This window comes from Gossypium arboreum, chromosome 12 (genome assembly GCF_025698485.1).
Source record: "Gossypium arboreum isolate Shixiya-1 chromosome 12, ASM2569848v2, whole genome shotgun sequence".
NCBI classification, from domain to species: Eukaryota; Viridiplantae; Streptophyta; class Magnoliopsida; order Malvales; family Malvaceae; genus Gossypium; species Gossypium arboreum.
In genome coordinates, this window is record NC_069081.1 from 102006211 (window position 1) to 102020316 (window position 14106).

At 32.4% G+C, this 14106-nt stretch overlaps 1 protein-coding gene across 1 annotated transcript; it reads left to right on the forward strand.

Annotated features, from left to right (window-relative positions):
- Window positions 1-3732: 3732 nt before the first annotated feature.
- On the forward strand, window positions 3733-9604 carry LOC108476985 (uncharacterized). Its single transcript, XM_017779381.2, has 10 exons — window positions 3733-4058; window positions 4143-4277; window positions 4382-4498; window positions 5104-5232; window positions 5600-5776; window positions 6929-7069; window positions 7850-8035; window positions 8381-8452; window positions 8818-8987; window positions 9236-9604. Exons 1-9 carry the CDS (start codon window positions 3936-3938, stop codon window positions 8977-8979), a joined length of 1242 nt encoding a protein of 413 aa, XP_017634870.1. The 5' UTR covers window positions 3733-3935; the 3' UTR covers window positions 8980-8987; window positions 9236-9604.
- The last annotated feature ends 4502 nt before the right edge of the window (window positions 9605-14106 follow it).

Below are 14106 nucleotides of genomic sequence, written 5' to 3' on the forward strand. Positions count from 1 at the left end.
TCATTAAATTATTAGTAAGTTTATATTTTGGTCATTCAATTTTAAAAAATTACAAAATGATCACTAAATTTAATTAAAGGATATATTTTGGTTTTTTAATATTTTTACAAAAATAAAAACACAATTATATTAAAAATGTTATCAAATTATATATTATATAACACTCCTAACCCGTATCTGTCGCCAAAATAGGGTTTTGAAGTATTACCGAGTAACTGTAATTTAAATCATTCATTTCAAAACATTTCAAAAATCATAATATAATTCATGATTAACATGGTAACGTCCCTTATTCAAGCCTTCGAGACCTAAAAATCACTTTAAAAATGATTTGGGACTAAATAAAAAATATTTGAAAATTTTAGGAAAAATTTAGAAAAATTTTAATTGCAAGGGTCACACAGCTGTGTGGCTCACATAGCTAAGTCACACGTCCGTGTGTCTGGCCGTGTGGGCATTCAAAGTATGGACACACGGCTGTGTCCCAGCCCGTGTCCATGCCTGTGTAACTCATTGACTTGGGTCACACGGCCAAGCCATACGCCCGTGTGTCTGGCCGTGTAGACCTAAAATGTGCCTTAAACAAAAAGTTTACCATTTCCTAATTGATGACCATTAAGCAACTCAAAAACTATTCATTTAACATGTTCAAAACAAGATTAAACACACTCAAAACATGCCAAAACAATCATCCTAGGTGCCTAAAAAATGTAACCTCATTAGTACGACATTTATATCATCAAAACACATCATTAATACATCATTCAAATCAAAGTTTAAAACATACCAAAATCACTCCATTTAGCCTAGTTCATAACCACCTAAACATCAAGTTTAAGTTCACACACATCTATCAAGCATTGTTTCAAACAATATGCCAAATTATGGCTTCAAACAAAAAAAGATAAACATCACCACATTTAAGATCGGGATTGTTGCTAGATGCTGAATCGATGATCAGAAGAGAAGTACCTAACTTGTGCATGGGAAAAACAAAACCGTACGTTGAGTAAAACTCAGTAATATTTCTATAATCCAAACATTTAAATATATAAAGATACATGAATGCTCAATTTGAAATGCATAATCACATTACTATCTAACAAACAATTGTAAATTTATTACCATCTCAATTTCATGCATAATACCACATTATATCATGATTTGCTCAACTTCACTAATATTCTTCCATTATATAACTCAATTAACATCACTTGCTGTAAAATAGCTTCTCATAAATCAATCAACATTTCATTTTAACAATGACATAATTCAACTATATTCAATCAATGAATACATTAGTCATATATCTCATTTATAATCACAACTTTTTCACCTTTCTTATATCAATTCATTTTTTTCCATTTCCCATTCACATATTTTGTCATTTCAATATCATCATAAAACTTGTTATTTTATTACCCCAATTAACACGACTCAGACTCGGGCAGATACACAGATCCAACCGACACACTAGTTTGGCACCCAGTGCCTCATCGACTCGAAGTCGAAGAAATCCTTGAACTCTTCCTATCGTATGGCATGCCATCTATATTCGACTCAGCCCAATAAAGTTAAGAGGGTTTAATTCACTTTTCAAATACAACCAATATCAAATTCTCATATTTGCATATATATTCATTTCAATTCAAATAATCAACACATTCATAATGTGTATACCAATTCAATCAATTTCAATCAACTATCAAAATGCCAAATACTCACCTCAATCACTTACCATATGCATTAAATCGAATTACAACAATTAACAACTAGGTTTGAATTTATAGAAATACAAACCGTGGATTCCGAGTTATTCGACGTTGATTTTATCCTTCCCTTTTTTAGTCAAGGATTCCGGTACGACGTTAGCTACGGAATTAAAACAATTAAAATACATCAATACAACACAATTCAATTTCACATTGAATATTTCAATTTTTACTCACTTTGCTTAAATTCCAATTTAGTTCTTAAACCGAGACTAATTTTTATTCTTCACATTTAATCTTATATTTGTATACTAATTTCACTTTAAGATAAATTTAGCTCCTATTTTCAATTAAACCCTAAATTTTGAATTTTTACAATTTAGTCCCTATTCTCAAAATTTATAATTTGTTCTACAATTTAATCATTTTCCTTTTCTAGCTTAAAATCTATCAATTTAATCCCTAATACTAAAACTATTCAACATTAGTAACATTTAAAATTTTAATGATTACTAAAATTTTAACATGGGTCAAGTAGCCCTAGGTATTAGAATTCCAAAATATAAAAATTACAAGAAACTAAATTGACTAACCAAATGAAGTTTGAATCTTAGAAGTACGTAGGCAATGCGTTCATCCTTCTCTTCTTTTTTCTTTTTTTCTTTCTTTCTTTCTTTCTTTCTTAATTTGCATGTTTTTCTATTTCTATTTCTTTATTCTTTCTTTTATTATTACTTATTTTATTATTATAACATTTATACATACTAGTGCCGTCCACTGTCTAATATAAAGGTATATTTACTACATTGGTTCTTTAATTGATTTTAATCTATAATCCAACTTTTATTCTATATACGATTTAGTCCTTATACTATAATAACTTTTAATTCATGCAAATTCACTTAATCAAAACCTAATTAACTACACCACTAACTTCGTAAATATTATTATTAAATTATAATTATATTAAAATATGATTAAATATTTATTTTTATTTTTATTAAAATTTAATAACAATAACAATAATCATCTATTTAAAAAAATCGCTAAGGGTGTTCTTGTCATTTCAGCTTTTTTCTTATGCTATTACAATCTCTATTCCATTCAATCAAACTCAAGAGTACTATTATAGTTTTATTGCATTCTATTCAACTAAATAATTGAATTGCTGATTACAGCTCTATTCCATTCCAATGAACCAAATATGGTGTAAAAGTTTTAAATAGTAGGATATATTCATACATTTAAAAAAAAAAACTTTACACATACAATTAATAAAATTAATATTATTTATATTTGTTTATTTTATAAAAAAATTTTATACATCCTAAAATGTACCAATTGAATTAAAACATCGATACACATATAAATTTTTGAAATAAAATTAATTTTCAATATTTTTAAACTTTATATAATGTAAAAAATCGTCTTGAATGAATCGGATATATGGTTGTCTAGTGGACTTATCACATATGGTTGTTTAGATGTTTATTAATTTTTACTTTTTAAATTTATTTAATATTTTATAAATTTTAATAATGTTTTAAAACTTATAAAATTTTAAATTATTTTAAATTCCTAAATTTTAAAAAATTAAGCTTTAAAATAGATGAATCTGGACAATCATTTGTCTAGATTCATTCCAATAAAAATTCAATATTCCTTTTAAATTTTTAAAATTGATTTTTTGTTGTTGACGTGGTTGACGTTAGCGACTATGCTTTGATATGGAAGACCATATCAGTATCGTTAACGGCCACATTAGTGTTGTAGCGATCAACGTTGTCAAATGGCTTATTTAACTGCTTTTATTAGCTCATGAGCTCAATTGAGTGTAAAAAATCATAAAAACTTAATTAATTTTTTCGAAAATGTTCAAAAATTATATTTTATATAATTTTATATACAATCTAAAAACACACCTAATGAGTTTCATGAATTTCAACATAATCTCATTTATTTTTTCATAATTTTTAAATAAATATATTTATTAAATAATTTTTTGAAATGTTTTACGGAAACAAACAAATGAACATGTAAGTAAAAGAGAAACCAAAAGAATTGTGAGGAATAAGGGGCAAGACCGTCAATCCGGAACAAAACTGGAAATGAAAGGGGCTTGGCCACTTTGTTTGCATTATCCGTTCTCTTTGGTCTCTTTGGTCTTCTAAAGTTCAAACTCTCGAGGCAGTCAAGTAAACATTTTTGTTTTTCCGCCAAACAATGGCGGCAGCGACAGCTCTCAATCTATGCCGTCCGTGGCAATCGCCGCCGACTCATAATCAATTCATCACCAAACCACGACCGTCCATTCGGCCTCCTATCACCTGCTACACCGCTAACAAGGTCAGTTACTTGGTTCGCTTGACATTTTTCTTTTTTAATTGTAGAGCATACATATAATCTTTCTTTGGGGGAGGGGCGATTCAGTCGAAGAGGGAGTACACAAGCGTAATGATAGTGCCAACGGGAGTGGGGGCCAGCATCGGAGGATTTGCCGGTGATGCTCTGCCTGTTGCTCGGGTCTTATCCTCCGTCGTCGATTGTCTTATTTCACATCCTAATGTAAGAGTGCAAGACTTTTATTTATTTATAAAATTCCTTTTCTACTTAGGCTTTTAAATAAACTGAATTTAATGTAATAAAATTAACAATTTTTTTTTCTTCAGGTTCTGAATGCAGCAATGTTATACTGGCCCATGCCTAATGTAATGTACGTTGAAGGTTATGCTCTGGACAGATTTGCGCAAGGCTTATGGGCTCTGCAACCTGTACATCAAAACAAGGTTTTATTTTATTTAATTTCTCAATTCCTTGTTCATTTCAAATGAATATTTAAGTTAAAAACTTTTTTTTTTTAAATCTCAAAACTATACATGAACTTTAGTCTAATGTGCAATTCTATACATGTACTTTGATTTGATCAAATTGTCATAAATTATTAACACAATTATTGATATACCAATTTTATGTTTATATATTACATACACATATAATTATATTTATCCAATATAAAAATAAATTGATGTATTTATTTCTTTAAATGTGCATGATTCAAAGTTTCATGTGTATAATTGATTCAAATTAAAGTTCACATATCAAATTGCAAATTGAATCTAAGTTCATGTATAATTTTGGGATTTATTCCCTTTTTTTTATTTGTAATGCTAAAAGTGTACCCAAAAGAAATGAGAAGTTCATATAGAATGTAGAAAAAGTGAAGATTTTTAGAGGGTTAAAGGGAAGGAAACAAAAAGGAAATAAGACATAAATTTGTGGCATTCGAAAAATAAAGATGGACATTCGAAAAATAAAAATGGACTCTTAGTGTTAGAGATGCTTGTTTTAAGTTGCTATCATTTAACAACATCAAGATTTTGATCTGATGCAGGTGGGATTGGTTCTTGATGCTGGAATAGAAGAGCATCTTCGGGTCCGCCATTTGCAAGTGGCTGATGCCACAAGGGCTTCCCTTGGATTGCCGGTTGTTGAGTATGCTGTCACTGACACCCCTTTAGAGGTACTAATTTGATTTAGCTGGGAAGAGATACGTAGAGTTCTGAACTCTATTTGCGAATTGTGAGCACAAGATATAAAATCTTTCAAGTGATATAATATTATAGTTTCTGCTCTATGCTGGTACTCTACTAGCTAAAAGAGATGAACATCAAATTTTGATATATATAAAAGTTAGAAGTATAAATTATATCTCCTTGTAGCAAACTTGCACTGTTGCTTGCATGTTGTAGGGACAAACTTTGAAGGTTGGAGCTGGCATGTGACTGCTTAATATTGTTGTTCTTGATCTTAGTTGATGAGAAATTTGTCTTTATAAAAACCAAAGAAGAGAATAAGCTGATTTTCTATAAACTAAACAAGTTTTGCAGGTGGAAAAGTGGGTCAATCCAACAACTGGGCAATCAACAGGCAGGATTAAACACCCTGATTCATTACTGCGGGCTGTTGAGAATTTAGTCAAACGATCGCAAGTGGATGCTGTTGCTGTTGTTGGGCGCTTTCCAGATGATGAAGTGGATGATCTGGATGACTATCGACTTGGAATTGTAAGGCACTTATTTCTTTTCCTTGACTTCTTAAGTAAAATGCCAAGAATCTATTATGTTACCATTTGGAAAGTCTTTTATACTTGCATGGAGAAGGTGAAAGTTTCTTATGATAATTTTCTTTACTGAACTTGAATTTTGCATGAAGTTTATGTAATTGGTTGTTTTATTCAAATTACCTGAAGGTTGACCTGGTTAGAAGAAGTATTCAAATTAGTTTTGAAACCATTGGCTTTTGAATATCATAATTAAGAAAAAAATAGATGCTACTCTATTTTCCCTCTGCACAGCTTTCTGTTCTCTTGTTGGTAAGTCATATTCGTTTGAAGTTTCCAATGAAATTGATTCTAAATGAGCTCTGTACCAATGAGCACTGCTTGAGCCATGGCTATATTTTTTTTCCTGACATTTACAAACTATATTAAGAGACAGCATCATTGACTTAGAACAAGTACTTTCAAATAATAACACTCAAGTTTATATATCAAATCTCAGAAATCTGAGTCTTATAAACAAAAACCGACCAGACATTGAAATAACATAAGTTTTATTAAGTCCCAAACCCTATTAAAATGAAAAATAGCATATATAACCCTAAAACCACAAGTACTTGAGAAATGGCCCTTCATCTATGAGAATTGTTGATCTGTTGCTCTTATAGACTATATTAAGTTGAACGTTATTGATGCATAGTGCTCCATCTATAATCTGAAAATCTCAATAATCCTCAAATTCTATGTATCAAAATATCGGAAATATCAACATCTCCTAAACAATATTCTACTAGAAACTAAAATAACATGGGTTTCATAAGTTAAACCTTAACACTAATAAAAACACAATATAGCTAGTAACCCTAATACTTGAGAAATAAGCAAAACATTAACTAATAAAATAACCTAAGTTATCTAAATATTGTAAATTTACATAAAATTACAATTAATGCCATAAAATATTCTTCAATAGCTTGTCTTCATTTTTCCATGGATCAATTTTGCATATGATTTTCTATTCTAAGTTTCTATTAATTACCAAATTCCTTTTTCATCTTTAATTCAGAAGGTATGCCGGATGATGCTGAAGCCACCTTGAATTCTGATTTGCTTTCAAATAGTTTTTTTATCTTATATCATGTCATGTACGTGCTTCCAGGGAATAGATACATTGGCCGGAGTAGAGGCAATAATAAGTCATCTTGTGGTGAAGGAATTTCAGATACCATGTGCACATGCGCCTGCACTATCTCCCCTTCCCTTGACCTCATCCCTTAGCCCAAAATCAGCTGCTGAGGAGGTTTGTGAAGTTTTATTTGTGCTCTCCCTCTTGCGACACACACTTAGCATGTTTATGTGTGATTGGTTTTTTTCTTTTTCTTTTTCATGGGCTTGGTGTGTGAACTTGGATACAACATAAGAATGCCTAATATTTTTGAGTAAAATGTCATCTGTAGAAAAGCATGTAATCTTCAGAACTGTCCTCTTCAAGATTGTTTCTTCCTTGTATCTAATTTAAGCAATTAGCCCTTTATTTGGTGGTTGTTTTAACTTATAGAAGCCAAAAGCAAGTAGCAAAAGTAACAACGAAATGGAACCTCAAAAATTAATCAATGAACAAGAATTGAAGGCTAAATGCAGAAAGACTTTGTGGTTGGAAACTTTTTGAATGATGAGAGATGAAGTATTCCTAGATTAAGTCAGCAAAAACTAGAACAGACGAAAAGGTAATATGCCATGTTCACAGATTTGAGTAACAAAGCATATTAAAATCAGTGTTCTCATAGCATCAGTAGCTCTTTTTTCCTTGACAATTAATTAGACCCGGTTTGAACTAACAGTAGTGTTAAAATATGGGAAATGAACTAGGGGATGGAGAAAGAACCACTAGTATAAAAGAGTGCAATAGATAGATTAGACAATCAAAAGGAAATAGTATGATTGGTTATTCACAATACCTTTGACTGAAAAGCTTGGCTACAGAGTTTTATTGTCACAAAGACATGCATTATACATGCATGCAAGGAAGAACTCCCCTGCATACCATGTACTTATGTCTCTTTTCATTTCTTTTGACTAGATAGGATACACATTTTTGCCATGTGTCCTTGCGGGACTTAGTAATGCACCACAGTACTTGGTTAAAAACCCTGAGTCCTTGGCAAAGGGTTGTATCTTGGCAAGTGATGTTGACAGTGTTATTCTGCCAGTAGATGCTTGTGGAGGAGATGGTGCTCTTGCTTTTGCTAGAAGCAAGAGAAATAAGGTACAAATTTGAAAGCAACTATCTGTGCTTTTCCTTCTATGGTAAAAATTGTCTGGGAAATTCATGTTTGGTGGGGGAAAATGGAAAGGGGGAAGGATGGAAAATGTTTTAGTCTAATGATCGAGATTCATAACAATGTGTTTGTTAGTTGCCGCTCAACCATTAGATTAAACCTTTTCCTTTCCTTCCTACCAAGTGAAGGCACATGTGCTCACAAGCACTTTGGCTTCATACTTTCTTGGCCCACCAAAAACATCTTATAATTTTAACCATGAATAATCTTAATTTGTTGTAACAGCAATATAATGACTGTTTTCTTCTCTCGTCTGCTTCCCTCGTTTACAGCCTCTGATAATCTGTGTGGAGGAAAATGAAACAGTTCTAAATGATACTGCTGATAAACTTGGGATCAAAGTGGTATGCATCTAATTGGCTTAATTTTTTATTATTAGTTTTGTTCTATTTCATTCTGTTTGTTTCTTTGGTTAGGTTTTTGGAGTAAAAGACCTAAAATATGTAGTGAATGCTCATAGTAAGAGTCTCTTTCTACGTACACTAGTTTGGAAATCAAAAGTGACTGTTTTATATGAAATTCTTTTCCCTGTTAAACTAGACTAATTAATTTAAGGGCTTATCAAAATTTATCCCGATTCTGGATTTGAAATGAAAGACAGGTTAGATTTCATCATTTACATAAAAACCAAGTGCAGTGGAATCATATTTAGCAGTAAAATCAGAAGCGTAAACGCTTGATAACTAATGCAACGTCATCTTTTGTGCAGGTCAGGGTCTCAAACTATTGGGAAGCTATAGGTGTTGTTGCAGCTCATAAGGCAGGAATTGACCCAAGTTCTCTTCGTAGAAACAAAATACGCAACATTCAGTGCTTGTCTGATGTTCAAGCTAATGGCTTTGCAGTTTCAACAGCCTCATCCGTCACATAATGGTAAAGGTAGGGAAAATCTCCAAAGAAAACTGAAGAAACAACATATTAAATGAAATCATTATTTGATTTATACAACCGTGGAGAAAGAGTTTTTGCCTCTTCGGAGTATCTTTTTGGTTAGACCTCAACGGAATAAATAACCGGCTTACGTTGAATATTGTGTATATATATTCCGTAATGCTTGAGGATTGTCTGAAGGTGATTCCCATATCCATGATATGAGGTGATGTGAGGTGGGTAATTGGGTTTTGCAGGTCCAAAGTTGAAAAAGATCAAGTGCAAAAGTCCACTCTGAGTTACCAATTTTTGAAAGAAGCTGTGGTATTTGGATTACGATGTTGTTCTGTTTTTCTTAGGAGTTAGGAACAAAACACTGCTGACTCGAGTGTTGAAAATTTTGCTTGCCTAGGTTCGGTTTAGGCATGTCTCAACCCTACCCAAATCCCCTCGTTTTGTATATCTTGAATACGGATGTAACGCTATCATAGCAATTATCTCATTTTCCCCCCCTTATACATAACTTATTGTAAAATGCAGTAATTATAACATTCTAGAATGACTCCCCCGCTTCACTCTTTTTTATTAATTTTTTAAATCAATAATTATTTTAATTATATTTTAAATTGTAAGGTGTAGTTTTACGTTAATTAACTTATGAAAATGTTTTTTACATTTTCATGCGTTTGTTTCATGAGAAATTGTTTGGTCAATAAAAATGATTTACAGAATATTAATTTATTCTTTTGAAAAAATAGAAATTATTTTTCAAAATAGATTTTATTTATGAGTAATTTAATTTTAATATAAAATTAACTTCAACCAAAGTGATTGTATTTATAAATTTTGTCGAAATCATTTTTTTAAAAATGGGGTCGACTTTAATTTCAAAAACGAAAACGAACATGGGAGTCGCCACCAATCTTTTTTGTTTAGGTGTGATCGGATCATCTCGTAATTTGATTGTTTTAATAAAATGTTTTGTTTTACTAAAACATCAATTTTGGTCTACGAAATTCGAGAAAACGGGTTCGGGAGTATGTTACGTACGAGGAAGGATTAGCACCTTCGTAACGCCCAAAGTTGGTACCTAATTGATTAATTAATGTCTTAATGTCGAAAGTTGAAAATCCGTAAAGAATTTAAAAATACGATCCTCATTTTTTATTAATGTTAATTTTACAAAAAATATTTGGGTAAATCGAAACGGGTGCTAAAGACATTCTTGTCTCGAATTAATAAAATGTCACATCCAGTACGTTAGGGCACGACATTTTAAACCCTCGAGAATAAGATTGTCTTTTGATTTTCAAAACTCATGCATTTTAATTTTAAAAGGATATTCGATCATTTGGGTCAAACGAGAAAAATCGAAACCCAGTACGTTAGGGCACGATCTCTCAAATTTCCAAATACGGAATATTGCCTTTATTAGAGAATCTTCTTTTTATGAAATAACAACAAATATGAAATTTAAAACGATGTGTATTTATTTTTTTGGAGTAAAATAAAGCGATCTATATCGGATAAACACATTGGGTCTTAATACACGATGTAATTTAAACGAAATAAAATAAAAAGACAATTTGGAGCATAGAATAATAATACATGAATTAGATGCCATGTTAATGAATATCAACAATATGAAGATGTTAATAAATAATTTCTAAAACATATGATGGCAATATTCAGTATAATACACCATTTTAATACCAATATTAACAAACAAAGAAAACGAAGCAAAATAATATATAAAGCAATTTGAAGTAAATAAGATAAAATAATTTGAAATACGTAAAACAAATTAAAATAAATAATATACAAAGCAATAATATATGATACTTTAAAATAACATATAATAGAGTTTAAAATATATGAAAAATATTTAAAATAAATAATATGTGAAGCGACTTTAAATAAATCATATATATAGAAAACTTAAAAATAGAGAATATATAAAATAATTTAATATGATATATAATAAAAGCAGTTTAAAGTAAAAGGTCAAGGATTGAATTGAAACTAGAGTAAAAATATGGGGTGTAAATCGTAGATGATAAGACCAAAATAGGATGTGCTTAAAAGGCGAGGGGTTAATAGGGAAAATATCCCGAACCCACCAAGCATGCCATCCCCCCTGGTAAATCGAGGGATTAAATCGAATACAAGACAAAATCAACGGGGTCAAATTAAAAAATAAAAAAAGCAAAAGAAATAAATTAAAAGAACAAGAATGAGGAAGGGCCAGGGGCGCAAATAGCCTATCGAAGCCAAAACACGCGGATCTTGGCCACACTCGGGTCGGGTTTCGGATCATGGCCAAAACGCTGTCGTTTTGGGTCTTTGAGACCTAACCCCGAAATGGCGTCGTTTTATTCTCTTATTTAAACCAAAAAAATTTTTAAATTAGCCATTTCCACCACTCTGTAAAAAAAAAGAAAAAAAAAAAGAGAAAAGCCTCCCTTTTCTCTCTATCTCCGCCTTGACCAGCTCATGGGGTTCATCAGTGCTTCGTGCACCTTCGCCTCTGCCGACAACCCACAGAGTGAATCCAGGTAGGCTTCCTTTTCTTTCTATTTTCCGCCCCTTTTTATTTAAAATAAATTTGTAAAAACAAAAACAAACGAAAGAATAAAAGGGAAATGAGAAAACGAAGAGAAATCCCAGAAAAAGATTAAAAAATGACACATTTTAAACTTTGGATCTGATTCTTTTGATTGCTATTGTGCCTTTTTGTATTGATTTTCTCTCTATATGTAGAAGAAGTTACAAAATGATTTCTTTTGGGCTTTATAGCCGAGAAAAAAAGAAATAATACAAAGAATTTCTTTACTGTGCTGTTTTTCTCTTTTCGTCTCTTTGTTGCTGTCGTTTTTGCATTGGCTTGTAGGTACAGGAGTACAGAGGTAAGTAGTGGTACGGAGGCTGTGCGCTGGAGGCTGCTGAAGTGGCGCAAGGCTAGTGGGGCTAGGGTTTCCTGAGAATGTTTTCCATCTTTGGCTATTTAGGCCCTGGGTTTGGGCTAGTTTTATTATTGTTTTTGGGTATTGGGCTGTTTTGTAACATTTTGGGCTGGTAAGTTTAGCTTGGGTTTGTATGGACTGTTGTAAATGGATTGGACTTATTTTATTTTGGTTTAGTCTCTCTTTCTTTTTGGTTTTTTGGTCTAGGCCAAAATTGGCCTACTACAGCTGCCCCTCTTTGCTTGTTGTCGTGTAACGAGAATGGAGCAAAGACTATAAAAGGGCCAATTTTGCCTGGACTTGCTGAGTCTCGGCGCTTCTTTTCTTCTTCTTCTTCAAGTAATCTAGTTCCAAACCACTGCAACTTCAAGGGTATGGGAATTGTCGCTTCAATCTACTCCACTGTAACTTTAGAGAGACTAGACTTGTAGCTTTTAATCTATTCTACTGCAACTTTAGGGAAATTAGACTTGTAACTTCAATCTGCTCCACAGCAACTTCAGGGAGATAAGATTTTCCATGATGACTTAATCCGACCTACTGCAACTTCAGGGAAATAAGATTGGTGGCTTCAATCTGCTCCACTACAACTTCAGGGAGATGAGATTTATGGATTCATCTATTTTGCTACACCGTCCTCTGGGGGACATGACCTGTAGAATCGATTTCATGGGCCTATACTTATGCCAAATGATTAGGATGTCATGATCAGAATGAATCAAATGCTCCTAACTAGATGTCTTATGAATGATATTTGCATGAATGTAAAATGTCTTTTTGTAAGAATGATCCCTTTCTAATGCTTACGTTGTCATTGCTCATTGTTCATCAAGGTTTTATCACTGACGTATTACACTGCCTTCATGCTCAGCTGATATCTTTGACAGAAAACCCGAAGAAACAACCACATTTACTCAGTTGGTTTGCTCCACTGCAACTTCAGGGAGATAAAAATTTGGTTTCTTCCATCCATTCCACTGCAACTCAAGGGTATAGGATTTGTACCATCTTCAATCCATCCCACTGCAGCTCAGAGGTATAATATTTGTATCTTCTTCAATCCATCTTATTGCAATTCGAAGGTATGTGATTTGTATCTTCTTTAATCCATCCCACTGCAACTCAGGAGTATAGGATTTGTGGCTTCTTCAATCAATTGATCTGGGTAACATGACTAGATGTGTATGTAGGAATGTAGAATGTCATTTTTTTTAGAATAATCCCATTTTAATACTTGGGTTGCTCGTTATTCGTTGAGGTTGTATCACCGACGTAATAGCTTGTTTCCTCGTTCAACTAATATCTTTAACAAAAAATTTGAAGAGATAGTCACAATTTAAACTCCTCTTTCTCAAACATTTCAGACCCTTAGGTTTGGTGAGTTCTAAACAACAGTCCTGTTTCAGGTTCTTGTACTATTTAGAAGCCTCCAAAGTAATATGCATAACTTCTTTTGTGAAAGTTTTATTTGTCCATTAGTCGTTATTTCAATGCAAAATGCTTGAAAAAGATCATAACAATGGACAAGAAGGAAATTGATTGAGAGCATAGCTCGAAATGAATAAATTAATCAAAGATAGTAAATGCAATAAGAAGGAAATTGATTGGGAGTGTAGCTCGAATAAAGTAATCAAAGATAGCAAATTCAATATAGGTAAGATGAAAACTAGATGCCCCAGATATCGTAGCCTGAGCTTCTCTGTACGAATTTCTTGAGGACCATTTTGAGCTCGACATGTGTTTAGGAGATCTAGAGTACTTTGTTGATGCCCCAAGATGTAGCGTACCTCCTCTTTGTTAATTCAGGTATAGTAAGACTATTGCATGCCCCACTTTTTATCAAAATTTGAATTGCCCTTTACGGGTTTTCAATTCAAAACTCCTTTAGTCTCAAGGCGCCTTTTACGGGTTTTAACCTTGGCCTCTTCCCCCCCTTCCCTTTTTTTTTTTAGAAAATTGGGATTAGGCAGGTTCTTGCCATCCATCTCAGCTAAAATCAACACTTTTCCAAATAAGGCCTTTTTTACCACATAAAGTCCTTCCTAATTCGACATTCACTTTCCTCTGAAGTCTTTTTGTATAGGAAGGATCTTTTTCAACGCCAGGTCCTCCCTCATGGAATTCTCTAGGACGAACCTTTCTGTTGTAAGCTCACATCATTCGTT